Consider the following 15000-nt stretch of genomic DNA (forward strand, 5'->3'; position numbering starts at 1 on the left):
TTAGGTGCCAATCCCCACATCCCTCCAGCGGCGGCTCCAGGGTCTCCCTTCCCCTTCTTCCTCCAGCTTCTGCCTCTGTCCCCAGCCCAGAGCAGGGCACAATGGCACAGCCTACAGGGTCCAAGGAGCCCATGGCCTGGAGGGGGATGGTCTGGGACCTCTATGCAGTATGTGCAGGGGCGCCAGCATAACGCAGTGGGCAGGGGAGGGTGCAGCCTGGGAAGCCCTGCAGCACATGTATGCAGCCCCCAGTGACTGTGAAGCTGGACAGTCCTGCTCTATGTAGACCAGCATTTCTCAACCCGTGGGTTGTGACCCAAAAGTGGGTTGCAATAATATATGAAACGGTCGTGAATACATTTTCAAAAGGGGAAAAAACCTGGGAAACCGTGGTTCTTCCCTTGCAGGCTGGCAGAGCACCGGCCTGCAAGGGGCTGCTTGGGTCCCCCCATGCCCCACACATTGGGGGGGGGGGTGTTGGGGCCTGGGGGAGGGAGCAAAGGGTCGGGAGTGAGGGGCCAGGCCATCGATGTTTACAAATGGGTCCTGGTGCAAAAAAGGTTGAGAGCCACTGCTCTTAGACCATGTCTCTTGCTCCCACTCCTGTCCTATGGTTAATGTCACACGTCTGTCTTCATAGACCTCTGTGATTTGAAACAAGCTGAAGAATAATCTGAGTCAGTCATAAGCAAAAATATTAACCCCCCCCCCCCCAAAACCAACCCTCATTTAAATTCCTGAAATGCATGTCACAGTATTATAGAAAAGCCACAAAGACAAAACCAAACAAGAATTTATACTTAAAAAAATTGTTTTGGGGGCTGAGAGAGAGAATGGGTGTTGACATGTATGCACGCGTGTGTGGCGAGGGTGGTTTCTTTGTTTGTTTGTTTGTTTTTTTCCTGTTTCCCAAATGTATTCCTTTTTAATTGCACTTAAAGAGCGTCTCCGTCTTAAATCCATCATAGCGGAGCCATAAATTTGGTTATTTGCTTCATAAATACTTGAAGTGCACGTGGGTCTGTGTGTGTGTAGGTTGTCATAGATTGTAACAGATTCCTAGATTTTGTTTCTAAATGTTGCTCTTTGTTTTCATGCTTCCCTTTTTTTTTTTTTGGTGAGGTTTCTCATACTTGTTTGTCCGATGGGATTTCGTGGGGGAGGAATATCACAAACGGGTGGGATGTTACAAAGGAATTTGGGGTGCCGGTGCCGGGGGTGGGGGAGGTATAGGCTGTCCCCAAGTGATTTGGATTAGACACTTGTAGTCCGCTGTCAGATAACGAGTGCGCGGAGATAGTTAACCATTGTGTAGAGGATTTCGAGGGAAGGGAAGCCTTCATCTTTTACTTTTCGAATGGACAATTGAGACATTCAGCTTACGTTTGAAAGGAAAATGGGTGCGAGTAGTCTTGCTGGCCCCGTGTACTAAAGCTATGGAAGGAGCGAATAGAGAGAGGGATTATTGATAGGGGAAACAACTGGTGCTGAATCCTGGGAGGGAATGTTTATTTCCCTGCTCTCTAGGAGGGATTTGGAAAGAGCTGTAATCCTGGGTTAGGAGTAATTTGTTACAGCAAGATGATAGTTGAGTGGCAGGAGGATTCTGGCCGAGGCAGCAAGACTTTTATTCAGGGGACTAGCTGGGCTTCCAGAAGGTCAGCCCGACACAAATCCCCCCCATCCCACAAGTTTGTTTCTCGACCAGCCAAATTAACCAAAGGGACTATTGACCTTTTTATTTTATTTTATTGTTGTTTGTACGCTTCAAAGACCTCGACGCGCACTCAAGTCAAGAGATTACAATGAGGCCTGTGCACGGGGAAGGGAATGCAATAAAAAAAAATGTCCAAAAGGACCTTTAACAGAAAAAAACAAAACCCTCTTCATCCTCTCCTATGAGATGAGAACAGTTGTGGTTTCATTATCTTGGGGATGTTTTTTTTCCCCAAGGTCGTCTTATGATTATATTTTCTGCATTAAAACCTTTTTCTGCCTGCTTTAAAAAAAATAGGCTAGAGTTACTGACCCCAGGGAAGGAGAATTTTGCAAGTTCTTGGTTTTCATGACGGTGAAATCCTTGGAGCCACATATTCTGAAGTAACCCCCCGTTGCAGTGAAGACCCAATCGCGTATCGAAACCACAAGGGAAGTGACAGGAAATTCAGTATGAAATTTGCTGGGTTTACTATAGAGAGGCTCCCGGCAATACACCCAGAATTGCTACATCAACAGGAATTTTTGTGGTAGTGATTCGAGTCATGAGTTTCACTTGCCCAACAGTAGGAGAAAATATGACTTTCAGTAAACCCCCGATAGACAACACTTACGACGGGCGAGCAAACAAGAGAAGGTTATTTTAAAGCACTTTTCAGTCGGGGTTCCCTAAAAAGTGTGCTTTTAGGTTTGCAGGTGTCTGATTAAGATATGCAGTACCGTCCGATAGGAATATTTGCAGCTAATTTTACGGTTGGGGAAAATGGAGAGAAGTTATTCAAACATGGTAGTATGGCACATGGAGGCTCCTGAAAGTTTTGATGATCGGACTAAGCTGGCTTCAGTTGGGCTTTCGTAAATGGAGGCTTCCCAAGTCCAGTCACCATCTTTTAATGTTGGCGCTTAATGTGTGGCATTAGACAGATCCCTAAGCCCTTCGCAGAGCCAGGGATAGAGCTTAGAAGTTGTACTCTGACCTCAAAGACAGGAGCTATAACCCCCCACGGCAGGAGGCGCACTGCAGGGCAGACACAGGAAGAAAATGCTACCTATACCAGTCCATCCCCATCTACTAATCTCCCACCTACTGTGAGAACAGGGCATTGTGATCTGGGAAGAAACTGGTGTACACAAAGGAGGTCTGCTTGATATATAAACATCATGGAAAATCACTGTCCAGGAGCCAAGCTCTCCCCAAATGTCCTAATCATTGCAAAAACTCCCTTTTCCCATGTCTTCGTTAGCTGCAAGCAGTTTTGTTAATGCACTTTTGGAGGGCCCACAGGGCCGTAAACATAGGCTGGGGTCAGAAATGTTCTGTGCCAGGGGTCAGCAAATTACGGGCCGGGGGCCGGATCTGGTTCCCCAAGTGATTGCATCCAGGCCTCAGAGGTGGGATGTCAGCAGCAATTCTGTGGGAGGGGGACAGGGAGCAGCGCAGTAATGTTCCCGTGCTCTGGAGCAGACTTTTCTGCAGTACCTGGGCCCTCTCTGCGTGTACACACGTGTGCTCTCTCGTGCACCCCTTTATTGCAGCTGCCACTTCTCTCATTGCTGAATTTGTCACTGGTGGGAGCTGTGGGATCAACAGGAAAGGGGTAAGAGGTGGCAGCAGAGCAAGAGAGCCGCTCTCAGCGTAGGACCAGGAGGGCTAGGGCAGCAGCAAGGGGCCCAGAGCAGTGCCTTTGGACCCAGCTGCCTTATTTCAGCTTGTGGCTCTTTAAAGGTCACCAGCCCTTGTCCTGCACTGTCCAAGTAGAGCCATGTTGGACGACTGCAGAGTTTAAAACATAAGCTCTCCATTTTTAAGCCCCTCGTAGTTCCCTCTGATCGTTTGAAAGGTCTTCTGTGCATGGGATTTATTTGCGCTCGAGGCAGTCCATCTCTTTCACCTAAGACAGTTCAGTGCCTTCATGCTGTCTTTCTTACATGCCTCCTTTCTCTCTTTAACAGGAAGGAAGTATATTTTATAGACCATAAAAATGTAATCTTGGGTTTCATGCAAACATTAGTAACCAAACTCTCTCTCTTGTATCTTTTCTTTTGGGAGATTGCCAAGCAGAGTGAAATGAAATGTAGGGCTGTACATCAAATTGTTCAATGATTCTTGGCTTGGTTTAGTTTTGCTTCTTCAAAACTGCCCATATCTGCAGGAAGATCCTGCTATGGTTTTGCTTCCACTCGGTGTCTTCCATAAGGAAGACTCCACACTCATGTGGAACAGAAAGCAGCGTGAACAACTTCTTCTAAGAGCAATACATCGGTGCGTAAAACCTGTTGAGTTTAAAAGGAATTTAAATGAAGAACTTCACTGTTGTACAGTGACCATGTTTCTTCTGCCCTCTCTCACAGTACTGGAAATCATGGGGAGCCAAAATGCATCCCAAACAGCCTGCTTGTTATGCAGTGTGGCTCATGGACGTTTTCAAATTAAAAACAAATTGTCTTCTCTGCCTACCAGGCAACACCCATTTTCCAAGGAAGAAGAAAGATTTCAAAAAGGGAACCCTTCTTGCAGTAGAGTAACACATACTCTTCACAATATAGTTATTCTGCAGTGCCGGATACTATGGTAATCGGTGGTTTGGGAGTGTCTGTAGACAGCTGGCATTGGGGAATACGTGCAGAACAACTGCTCTCCGATTGTGTATTTTCCGAAGCATCGCACGAACTGCAGAAGCCAATGCTATACCCATGTCATGTGAGGACTAGTTCTTAGGATTTTTCCGTCAAGCTCGTTCTTACACGGGCTGGTTGAATTCAGTCTAGTTCTTGGATGCTAGGAACCATGTGAACTTGCGGTAAAGGATAGCCTCTGCAAAGACACTTGGTGTTGAGTGGGGTCGTAGATTGTTATCTGTGTAACCTGTCTGCTCGCAGCAAGAAGGGCCGGGTTCAAATTTTGGGGTACCTCATAAATTATACCCGTGGCTCGAGCCCCCACCCAGAATATCTGGGAATGCTGAAGTTGCTGGGGCATCCCGTGTAAACAACCCCCCCTTTCTTGCAAGTAGTCTGAACACAAAAACCCCAACCTTATTACAGAGAAGAAAACAAAACAAAAGAAAACATTAAATATAATTTTAAAACACTATCAACTACAAAGCAAAGTCTATAGTCTATGGCACCCTCTTGGGGGGGGCTTCACCCATGTCCAGGCAGTCTGGGGCTTGGGGCTCCCCAAAAGTAGCTCCAGGTGTCTGCACCCCATGTACCTGCCCTTCGGCAATGGGCTGGAGGGGGTGGGGGTCCACACCGGAGAGTCCTGAGCTGCTCCTTGGGTTCCCTGTGCCATGGGGAGCTGCATGAGAGCGGGGGTCCTTCTGCATTGCAAGGGCCCCCTTGGTGCTCCTGGAGAAGTGGCAGAGCACCCATCTTTGCTCCCACAGAGAGGCTGAGTGTCTACGTGGGGAGTGACTGCAGCTCCAGCCAGTACTCATGCACCCCAAAACTTCTGGGCTGGATTACATGGCCCGCTGAAACAAAACCGCAGGGCAAACTCCAAAAGAAGCTAGGTGATTAATGGCTGCAACTGGCCCAACTGCACGGCTTGGCTGGAGCAAAGGACCATCAAAAGAAACCAAGGGGAAAAGCCTGCCCTCCCTTGAGGCCTGGGCTGCATGTAGTTTGGGTCTGCAGCTCCACTGGGAGCAACAAAAGTTGCAAACCTCAACCCTAGCCCAAAGTTGGCAGGATCAGAAACTCTCAACCCTTTTTAAAACTGCCTGGCCTCATTCCTGGCCAGCCACCCCAAAGAACCAGTACTCTCTTCCCCAGTATTAATCCCTTAAAACCACAAAAATAAAGGGGCAGAAAAGGAGGAGAAAGGAGTTCCCAGACACCAGGACAATTGTCCCTCTGTCTCTCTCCTCTGAGTTTCCCTTTTTGCAAATTCCTTCTCCCTTGGAGACTTCACCCTTCAGTCGCCCCTACCAGCTCCCCATATATCCCCCTGCATGACATCCCCCTGGCTTTGTCCAGTCGGGCTGTGCCATGGTCCAGTTTTCCTCCCAACCCGCTGCCTGGAGGATCTTCTGCTTCCTCTGGCCAGCGAGTCCAGAGGGTCTTACATACTTTGTCCAGATACAGGTCCCAGCTTTCCATGGGCCGAGCACGTGGCCAGAACAACCGGGGCCATCTTGCCACATGAAAACACAACTAACGACAACCAAAAGCACACACGTTACCCTACACAACCCCAAGTGCATGGGTGTTACGTCTGTTCACCCAGCGACCTTCTGGAACTGGCAACATTTAGTCCTGAAATGCTCCTCCCACGCCGCCCTCCCATGCTCCATGAACCATACAACACGTAGCCTTGAAGGCGTAACACGACTTGGAAGTCCTTGAGTACACAGGGCCTACACACGCGAGTCCAAACTAGCGCTATTTAGCGATTCCCCTGCCTGACACTGAATTTCTGGTCCGTTCCAGGTCCAGTTCTTGCGAGCGCAGACAAAGCCATCGAGGTGATCGTTTCAGCAAAGGCTGAAGGCATGTGCCAGGCTTGTTTGGTAGAGGGCAGATTCATACATAAGGGCTGCCCTAGAGGTCCTGTTTTGTGGATAGAGAACTTGCATCTTAATTATTGTTTAATTTAGCACGTTTCCACTGGCATTCAATTCATTTAGTTGTTTGTTTTTCTTTTTCGTTTTGTTCATTGCTGCCTCTAGCTTGCTAGTTGTAACTGACCCTTGCTGTATACCAATATCTTTCATCTTAAAAAACCCCAAAAAAACAAGACCCCCCCCGCCCCCAACATTTGTAGAAGATAATTGAGACTTAGACTCAGGCTACTGTACTTTTGTAGACGAGCAGAGGTGTGCATGCTTTTCTCTTTAGACTGTCTCTGTCCTGCTCATTGTAGTATGGATATGTGTGCCTGAAGAACACATCAATGAGATTCAACATACTATAGCCCCAGGATGGTATGGCTAAGATGCATGTAATAATAGCAGCTTACAAACCACTGATCTATCAGATTGAATAGGAGATGGGTAGTAGTGATATCTGGTTTGGGCAGAGAGCTGTAGGCTTTGTTCTCATAAAGAGAAATACTGAAACAGAAAATTTAAGGGGTCCCTTTTTTGGGGTCTTCAATGTTATTGGTAGGGAAAGAAGAGAAAGAGATGCTTAAACTGATCATGGCAGGGAAATCCAGATCCAAAGGATCTTGTTTAGTACTTGGCTACATGTCCCAAGGTGCACTGCTCTGATATTTCCACAAGTAACTGTTTGGGATTAAAGGACAGAACAGAGCTTTTGCTGTGCTTGTGTATTCAAGTGGGCGTCATTTGTCAGCCCAGCTGTATTTTAGCATCCCACAAGGTAGAAATAGCCCAGATTTCAAAGTCTTCATCCAAGATTGTAGTATCTTCAATGAATGCATGTGAGATTTGTTTTTAGAATTAAGATTTTTTAAAACTTTTTCACAGTTCTAGTGTAAAAAATGTCCTAAGGGTTGTTGGTTATATTTTTGTATTTCTTTTTTTATGTGATAAGAGGGGAAGGATCCTTATTTGGGAAGAAAAATATGAGCATAAAGAGTGATATTTCTATATTTTGGGAATCAGTCCTTTAATGTAGTGGGAATTTTTAGCTTGGAAGGAACCAGGCCCTTAGGAAGAAGAATTAGGCCATTTTTTGATGACACTTTTAGCTGATCTCCTGTGCAGCATGCTGCTAGCTTGGTGGCACTGACATGTAACATTGTGTCTCAGCAGTGATTTCTTTTTTTCTTAAAGAATTGCTGATTTGCAAATGGGGAACCTAATTTTTTCCAAGGATCCCCTTGGTGACTACATGTTGAGCAGAGGCTGAAAGCTGGGTCCTGAACTTCTCTACGTCAATAGGGAGTTTGCTACTGACTTAAAAGGCAGCAGGAATAGGTTGCAAACCTTTCTTCCTGTACTAAAAGCATGTATCCCCTTGGTATCCTATTTCTTTTCCAGAGAGAGCAATTATTACCTGACTGAGCTCTTTGGCTTCGCTCATTGTCTTGCCTCTTTTTTTTCCCACTCTAGCTTTCTTCCTCTCTATTGTCACAGTAAATGTTGCCGTTGCACTAGCATGGATGTTTTTTGGTCCTTACCGTTCACACTGATAGAAAGTTGGACGGGCCACTCCTCAGTAATGTTCATAGCTAAATATCCAAGGTAGGCCTGAACTACCAAGTCTGAATCAGTGTTTGAACGTCCACAACGTTTAGCTGTGCTTGATTCTGCCCAAGAGAGAAGCTACTGACACATTCAGATCTGAACATTTGGAACGGGGCTGATTTGACTTGGACAGCAAGCAGAGGTCCAGAAGAGGCCTTTGAGCCTTAATTTTAAGTATTAGGGGAGTTAGAAGATGGGGACTGATAATAATGGATAACATGTCTCTCCCCTAAGAGCTGGTCCCTTGGCACGGCCTGCCAGTACAAGGGACCCTGAGCACGGTGGGGTCCAAGGGACAGTTGTTATGGCCCAGTGGTGGGTAAAAACCTACGTCCTGCAGGACCGTAAAGATGATTTTTCATTTTTTTTTTTTTCACAAAAAACAAATCTGGGCCATTTGAGATGTTTGTCTTTCCCCTTGTGCTGACAATTTAACAGACTTTTAAAAGGCTTTGGTTTCTCTCAAGTGTGTTCGCCTCCTCTGTATTTTAATCTTTGCGCCAAGGCCTGGAGCTTAACAATTATTTCACTTAAGTTCTCAGAGACTTACCATAAAATATATTAAAAAAACCAAAACATACTAATGAGCCACATCAGATCATATTATTAGACATAGACAAGGAATAAAAACACTTATGCCAAGATGACATTACTTTAAAAATGTAAAAAGAAGGTGGCAGACTGCATTTCAACAGGCTTTTTGGGGAAGCTTGGAGGGTTTTTTGGGGGGTGGGGCTGCCCTGAAATAATATGCACAGATTAGTTTTGAGTTAATTTGTTGAAAAGTTCTGTGTTTGCCCAGGCAATTCATAATTTCCACATTTAGGCACAGGAGCAGAAGGGGCGGGTGGAGGGGTGAGCGAGCGGGTGCACATGCAGTGTGCTATGGAGGGTCTTAATTCTTAAGCATCGACGGTGGGAATTTTCCTCTCTTCTGGTCCTCCCCCCAATCTACCCCCAGCCTAGGAATGTGAAACCAGTGTCAGAATGCTGGGAAAAATTATACTTGGATTTTTATAGTCTCCCTGCAAATCGGAGGAACTGCCTGACTCAAGTCTGTATTTAGGGCCGAAAGAATAGGATTTCCTGCTATTTAGTCACTCGAGGAAGGAAAGGATTTACCTCTCTGCTGTAATAGGACCTAATTTTCTTCTTCTTTTTAATAAGAATAAACTGCAGCAATAGTAAACCTGCGAAACCAATCACTCCCTGCTTTCCTCTTGCACCCCACCCCTCTCTGCTAATGTTTGCATGTAAGAGCTGTGATGTAACTCGTCGTCTGCCAAAAGAATCCTCCCTTCGACCGTCTCCAACCTAATACCTAATGTATTGTGCGTGGACGGTGGGGGCCATGGCAATTACTTGGCGTCTGGTTCCATTGTGAAAGAGAGAGTTGTCAAGGGGCGGTTGCTGCTACGTAACTCCATAGGGCTGCTCTCTCGCGTGCGCTCCCCCACCATCTGGATTCAGTTAGCTCGGCAGTCAGGCTGAGTCTCATTTCCTCCAACCAGTAATGTTATATAGGCAGTGATCCTGTTCTGCCCTAACATAATTGAAAATTATGTGTATTGTAGACTTGCAGCGCTGAAATGTAGACTCGTAAAAATCTGTGGCTCAGGTAGCCTGTGGAGATTGGATTTGGCACACAATGAAGCTTTTATGTAAAGTAAGAATTATAAGCCACCACATTAATATTGCATTACAGGCATGACAATTCTTGGCCGTGCAGTTTGCAAGCCAGGCTTGTCACCTTAAACAATGCTTATATTTCATACTTTAGCAACGGGACTGGTGCGGTAGAGCCAGCAAATTACACTTTTTTTTTTTTTTTTTGCAAGCATCCCAGCATTGAAACTGTCAGTTGGTTAGCTTGACACGGCGACTTGCTTCAGGCTCCGGGTCTTTTGTGTGTATCCTCCGGACAGAGCATCTCGCCCTTGGTGGGGCTGGAACATGTAGCTGGAGCCTTGCCACTTGGTAGAGCTGACGGATGTTGCTTTATTGCCCAGCGCGCACCACCACCGTCTGCAGAGCCCGTTTATTTTTCCCTGTGATACGTATGTGTAACTCCCACTGGTGGCAATGGAAGCTGCACGTGTGTGTGTGCGCGCACGCATGTCAAAACCGACCTTTTGGTTTGGACTTCTCTTTCTGAACGGCGCTGGAATTCACTTCCCACTGCGTTCAGGAAGAGAGGCGGCTTTTGGCTCTCCCCCTGGGCTCGGCAGCGTGAGATTTATTGGCGTTTCTCTTTGTTAGGGGTGGGTGCAAGGAAGGTTTCACTGAGATCAGCCATAAAATGTAAGGGTTGAATTGAAACCTGGAAGAGCAAAGCAAATGTAGGTTCTTTCTTGGTTCCTTCCATCTTTTACCCTGTTCACCTGGGCAATTACTCTGAAATTACTGACTCTTTAGAGAGACAGGCTGGTAGCAGAAAAAAACCTGTACCTTTCCTTCACAGTTTCCTTTTCAGAGAATTTAGGTAAAAAGGTGCTGACTTGACAGCCCTGCGGCCCACAGCCTTCTCTTTCTCCGTGTAATATTTACTGCATGGGCAGTAAATCAGAGGTGAGCTTGCCCACACTGCTGTGTCTGTGTATCCTGATCTGTTCTCGGGGACCAGTGCATAGCAGCAAGAGGATTGATCAGACCTGGGCCTTCACTGGCCATGACCTAGCTCCAACACACTGGGTTTCTTTGTGGGTTTGTCATACTTAACGGAGTATCTTAAGTCACTGACTACTTCTCTTACGGCTGTCTGGCGGGCTAGGAAAATGAGTTTGGTCACCCCACTCTTGTGGCTTTGTGCTCATTAACTGGTGCCCAAACCACTAGTACAGCTGACACTCGCTGGAAAACTTCTGAGCATCTAAGTGGGGGTCTAGGTCAGATGTAAGGCGCATGCTGTGGGCCATTTAAATTGCACTGGATCTATTTTGTAAATAAACAGCAAAGTTGAGTCTTAAGGGGTGACCAGTAGCTTATCCCCATTTTAAAATGCTACTGAGCATGTTGGGGAGCTAATAATCCTGAAGATCTGTGGATCTGGTTATCATTATTTCTTGCATTTGTGACCTTGCTATTGCTCCTCTTCAAGGAACAAATGTATGGACTGTTCAGTGCCTTGCACTGATTTTTCCCCATGCAAAAGCACATGTGTATGGTGATACAGTCATGGTGCATGTTAAGTTACTGATGGCTTTTTTCAGTCTGTGATCCACCTTTGTCACTTGTCTCCAAGAGCTGGGGCGCAATGTCAAACTTCAGATATTTGGAGGGCCACAATAAGATGGTGAGAGTTGGTGACACTGAGATCGTTTGGGTGGTTTGGTTTGGTTTTGGGGAATTACAAGCATTTCTAGTCCATGTTGCAGAAATCCCAAATGCAAGGATTCATGCAAACAAAAGATTTCTTGGAACTTGAGAACTCTTATGGGCAAAAGTCCAGAGTACGTGTTTGTTTATTTGCATTTCAGTTGCTTGAAAGTCAGGGGCCCTCCAAGTGATTGGAAGTGGTCACTACTCCCCAATGGCGGCTTTGGTCACCTTGATGCACGCAGCCGCGCATCAAAAAGACCTTCCATGCGAGTAAGTGTGTTTTGCATTCCTGAGTAAATGCAATAGTGTCATGCTAAATGCATGGGCTCAAAGCAAGTCTGGGAAATAAAGACAAATTGCCGAGGGCTTCTTTCGTGTGGGTTGCCTTGGAGGGTCACATTTTGTTTGCTTTTTCTTTTGGGTGGGGGAATTGACTTCCTTTTGCTTAAACTTGAATTTACTTTCATTCATCAAGTGGGTAGAAAATACTTCTTTACAAAAAAAAGGACGAGCAGACTTAACCTTCTTTCCAGGCGCTGCCTATAGCGAGTTGTATCAAAGAAGTAGAAGTAGACCTCTTAGGTCACCCAGGCCTAGTGTAGGAAAATCCCAGTACTGTATCTTCTGCAACATTTTGCTGTTTACTTTTAAATATCATGAGCCTCGTGGCTCTCACTGTTTCTTTTGAGACAACTCATCTGCAGTCAGATCCATCTGGCTTCAGTTCTCAAAGAACAGAAGGTGTGCTGCTTTCACTGGTTTTGTTGGCGCCGATTCTGTCTCCCAGGTACGTGTCCGTGGTTCAAGCGGCTTTAATCAGAAGGATTTGGGTAGAATTTGGCGTCCAGAACTGCTGCCAATTAAGTTAATGGTAAAGCTCTGCTTGAAGGGTCTGAAGGGGTGCAAATTAGCACCTCTTACTCAGCAGATCTGCTCCTTGTGTTTTCGTTTTTTTTTCCCCAGGCCTTCTGTGTCGAATTTAGCGACAGTCTCGGCTATCCCTGTTAGCCAGGCAGAGCCAAGATGGTGCTACCCCTCATCTGCTGGATTGCTCACTGCATTTCCGTTACCAGTCCAGGCAGCTAGGCATTGCCATTAGTGAGGTTGCAGAGTTGTCGTGCAGGTATAGATGCAGTTGCAGACGGCTTGTATTTAGGCTGGCGAGAGCATACGAGAAAAAGAGCCCGGGACTTTCCGAACTCAGGTTGAATTTGCCAGGCTAGCTTTTTATGAAACAACCTCGAGCACATTTGATCTGTAAGCCCCTGAAAGAAAATAAATGTGAGGACTCACAAAACTTAATTGCACAACTTTGCCTTCTGGGGTAAAAGTGTGTCTTTAAGGTACGTACACGTAAAAGTTGATTATCATCTTGATGAAGGCTACCAAGTGACTGCTGACTAGGTGGTGAATTAAACTGTTCTTTTCAATAGGAGAATGAAAACCTCCAGTTCAGGAACGTGAATACTTTTTGTTTCTTAAAGCTGACTGTTTGCTTCCTTCTCCTGTTCACACCTTCTGTTTTTATTTCAGCATGGTATTCCAGATCTGGTATATGAATGACGATAATAATAAATCATCTGGAATAGCGTTGTCTTTGCAGTCTGCCTTATTTTCTTATTCCCCAAATGTAAAGCTGTGATATGAAAGTATTTAGTGTTCTGCACAGGTTGCGTTTTGCATAACTATGTAAAGGTACCTCCTGTCTCTCTCTTTTTTTACTATTATATTTTCTTATTTTGGTTTTTTGTTTGTCTTTTGTTTCAGTTTCTTGCATACGTTTTAGTTGAAACTTTTCGCCCATGTTACCGAAGATTTGTTATTTTAGCCTTTCTTTTCTGAACTCATTTTTCTTTTCCCATTTTTGTTTCTTCCCATCCAGTATCTCCAGATGAAATGGCCACTGCTTGATGTACAGGCAGGGAGCCTTCAGAGTAGACAAGCCCTCAAGGATGCTAGGTCTCCATCTCCAGCACACATTGTTGTAAGTAAACCTCAGAAGATGTTCTACCTTTGTTGAAAAAAGTCATGTGACATTTGAAAGCATTTGTTTGTCATCATTTTTAACTTAAGGTTTTTAAAAAAAATCCAGAATCACTCTCAGGATAAAGGAGGGGTGTAAGCTTTCTATTTCTGGGCTGCTTTTAAATATTTTCCATGGTACATAAATCTTTGCTTTTTTGGGGGAAAGCCAGTTGCCTTGAAATTACCTTTCTGCAAAATTGTAGTTCAATTCTGCTGAAGTCCAGTAAGGCTGATTATTGGAAATTTGTCCAGATGTTGGAAACGAGCACAAAGTTTGGGAGAAATATTAAGGAATAGGCCAGCCATTCATCAAAACAGCATCATAGCTCATGCTCGGGCAAAGTTAACTTTAAAACCAGTGGGAGTTAGCTAACTTGTCACCGGAGTAACAACTTAGTGTTAAGCTAAATTTATTACAAAAACAAACACAAACAACAACAAAAAACCCCTTTGGTTTGTGGCGCATTATTCACCTAGAATAAAAACGGGATGTCAGCAAGTGATATATTTACTACTTGCCTTGGGGGGAAATCCAACATCAAAACAGAAAATGCTAGTAATAATGGGTTCATTATTGAATTTGACTACCTGAGTCGAACTTCTTGGTAAAGCTGATGTTGAAGTTAGTGTTTCACCCACATGTTGTGTGCATGTGTTTTCAAGTAACATCAACACATTTTTTCAAAAAGAAGCTACAACTATGCTCTTCATCGTGCAACTGTGAAAGCCTAAATTCACTCGCATTCACCTATATCCAGTTTCTGCTCAATCTCTTGCTAATGAGCCCATCAGATCTGAATGTTTGAACTGGTAAATTAACCTCTTGAGAAGATGGCTCATGGCTTGTTAGAATATTTCTTTCAATATATTTTATCATTGGATCTCATGTTTTTTACTAATTTTTTATTTTTATAATTAATGGATGACAAGGTAAAATTTATGCAAAAAAGAAGCCGTTCATATATTTTTGATGCACGAGCTAACGCTGATATAGTTGACATTATACCGGATACTTTAAAAACATTATTTTGAGTTTTTTAAAATATTGAAAATAATGAACGAATTTCTTTTCAAAGAGAATATAAATTTTTCTTTGTGTCTCTCAAACCTGAAAAGTCTGGGTGTTATGAGCATCTTGGTTTTGATAAAAGCTCTTAGAATGAATAGCTTCAGATCTCAGAAGGCTGAGTATAGTGCACCCAGTATTGATATTTAGATGGTCAATGCCTGGGACTGATTGCTTGCTTTTAAAAGGATGCTTTATTTTCTACTTCCTACTTGTTGGTATGCAGGTCAGAGACATGATAGTTTTTTTCCCTTCTCTCATCTATAAGCAAACAAAATTCTTAGGTTTCTTTCACCCTACCTCTACCCCCACCTTGCTTTATCACCTTATTTCAAAAGAAAAAAAAACAAAGAGATCCTGCCTGTTGTATTGTCCCTTTTACCAAGCCTATCGTTAATGAAACTGGTGCAGATGAAAATGTAACTGGGAACAGGGTTTGATAACTCATCTGCCCTCTGCTGGCTGGCTGTCCTGTTTTGCTGCAGAGAGGTACGCCGTTAGCTGCATTCGTATGAGCCGGGCAGAAGTCAGGGGAGAGGTGTACCTTAGTTAAATCAGAGATGCATAAGCTTTCATGAGCAATAGCTTATAGTTTCATAGTAGCTAGGGTCAGGAGGGACCTGAACAGATCATCTAGCTTGAACCCCTGCCACAGGCAGGAATGAATGCTGGGTTCACAAGACCCCAGACAGGTGATCATCCAACCTCCTCTTGAGT

At 44.7% G+C, this 15000-nt stretch overlaps 1 protein-coding gene across 22 annotated transcripts in view; it reads left to right on the forward strand.

The window, feature by feature from the left end:
• Window positions 1-15000, forward strand: part of TCF7L2 (transcription factor 7 like 2) — a 284575-nt gene that overhangs the window by 126149 nt on the left and 143426 nt on the right. For all 22 annotated transcript variants that reach the window (XM_019502825.1, XM_019502823.1, XM_019502811.1 and 19 more), the window contains one exon: window positions 13075-13176. In XM_019502825.1, coding sequence (XP_019358370.1) covers window positions 13075-13176 — 102 coding nt within the window. The remainder of the gene's footprint in view (window positions 1-13074; window positions 13177-15000) is intronic.

The sequence above is a fragment of the Gavialis gangeticus genome, unplaced genomic scaffold (assembly GCF_001723915.1).
Source record: "Gavialis gangeticus isolate Ggan-Ray unplaced genomic scaffold, GavGan_comp1, whole genome shotgun sequence".
NCBI classification, from domain to species: Eukaryota; Metazoa; Chordata; order Crocodylia; family Gavialidae; genus Gavialis; species Gavialis gangeticus.